This window comes from Sinocyclocheilus anshuiensis, unplaced genomic scaffold (genome assembly GCF_001515605.1).
Source record: "Sinocyclocheilus anshuiensis isolate Anshui unplaced genomic scaffold, SAMN03320099.WGS_v1.1 scaffold190, whole genome shotgun sequence".
Classification (NCBI taxonomy): domain Eukaryota; kingdom Metazoa; phylum Chordata; class Actinopteri; order Cypriniformes; family Cyprinidae; genus Sinocyclocheilus; species Sinocyclocheilus anshuiensis.
In genome coordinates, this window is record NW_015547663.1 from 903,566 (window position 1) to 904,967 (window position 1,402).

The following is a 1,402-nucleotide window of genomic DNA, read 5'->3' on the forward strand; positions in this document are numbered from 1 at the left end:
TTTTCTTTTTCTGAGGTCGAAGAGAATTGATTCAGATTCAGAAAACAATTAAATCGAGAAATTACAGATATATTTCATTTATAAATGTTCTACATATATTATATAATGGACACAAAAAAGGACACTCAAGTTACACCTAAAAATACATGAATGCCATTGAATAAGAAGCAAAATATCAAAATGGCATGTACTGTATTAATAAAACTGCACAAGCAGAAGACCATAAGGAAAAAAAGCCACAAAAAGAAGGCTGTTATAAATGAGTTATAACAGTTAGGTTAGGTTATAAATAAAAAAGCTAAAAATAGCTATAAAAAACAGCACAGAAAAGTGTATTTAGAAAATGTAACTTTCTTAATACATTCATTCTAAATAGATACATTCTTAAATGCGGTTTAAGTGTCTAAATATATTTTTGAGTCCACTGTAAATATATATTTCATGAAAAGTATCTTGTGGAATTTAGTCTACACCAGTCTGTAATCTACAATCCCTTTCGTGACATCCGTCCAGCACAGTCACACATGTAGCGGAAATACTTGCAGAGTTATAGCAGCCGGAAGAACAGAGAACAAACACTTGTTCTGTCCGGAGGTGTTTTTGTTGTCCAGCTATGCCCGTTTAGACAGTCTTGCATCATGCGTGATCTCACCGCATGAGACGGGACAACTACAAAGGCTTCTTATTGGTGCTGTGCTCTGTGTCAAACATTCTGTGTTCTGTCCATTCAATCAATCACTCCAGCAGGCCCGCTATGCTAATGCGTGAGAGGTGCGAGCTGGTGTTAACTGCCCGCACTTGAGTGCGCTCCGGTTCTCTTGTCAAGTGTCTGATCTAGGACACTTTGTGCCATCCCAAAGAGCCAAGATCCGATCAAGTCAAGTATTCGTAAGCCTGTGTACTTGCTTAATGAGAAAAGCATACGTGTGTTTGTTCTGGATGAGTATTGACTCCTGAGGACCGTCTAAGGAGTGTGTTCATGGGTGTAAACTCACCCGATCGCGGGATCTCTGGATCTTCTCACGGTCACTGTGCAGGTTGGTGAGGATCTCCTGTCCCACTTGCTCTGTAAGAGGATAAAAGGAGAAACAGGCCATGTTAAGGTGTGCTTGTATTTACTCGTCTCACATTTGCCAAAAAAATATCTTGATTATCCCCAAGAAGTTTGGGCAAATATTCTGTGGACTGTGGACTCAACAAAAGTTGAACTTTTTGGAAGGTGTGCATCCCGTTACATCTGGCGTAAAAACTGGCACAGCATTTCATAAAAAGAACATCATACCAACAGTCAAGCATGGTGGTGGTAGTGTGATGGTCTGGGGCTGCTTTGCAGCTTCAGGACCTGGACAACTTGCCATAATTGACGGAACCATGAATTCTGCACTCTATCAGAAAATCCTGA

The 1,402-nt window shown here is 39.9% G+C and overlaps 1 protein-coding gene across 3 annotated transcripts in view; it reads right to left on the bottom strand.

Annotated features, from left to right (window-relative positions):
• Nucleotides 1-1,402, bottom strand: part of LOC107702459 (vesicle transport through interaction with t-SNAREs homolog 1A-like) — a 136,852-nt gene that overhangs the window by 48,761 nt on the left and 86,689 nt on the right. For all 3 annotated transcript variants that reach the window (XM_016504786.1, XM_016504788.1, XM_016504789.1), the window contains one exon: nt 996-1,066. In XM_016504786.1, coding sequence (XP_016360272.1) covers nt 996-1,066 — 71 coding nt within the window. The remainder of the gene's footprint in view (nt 1-995; nt 1,067-1,402) is intronic.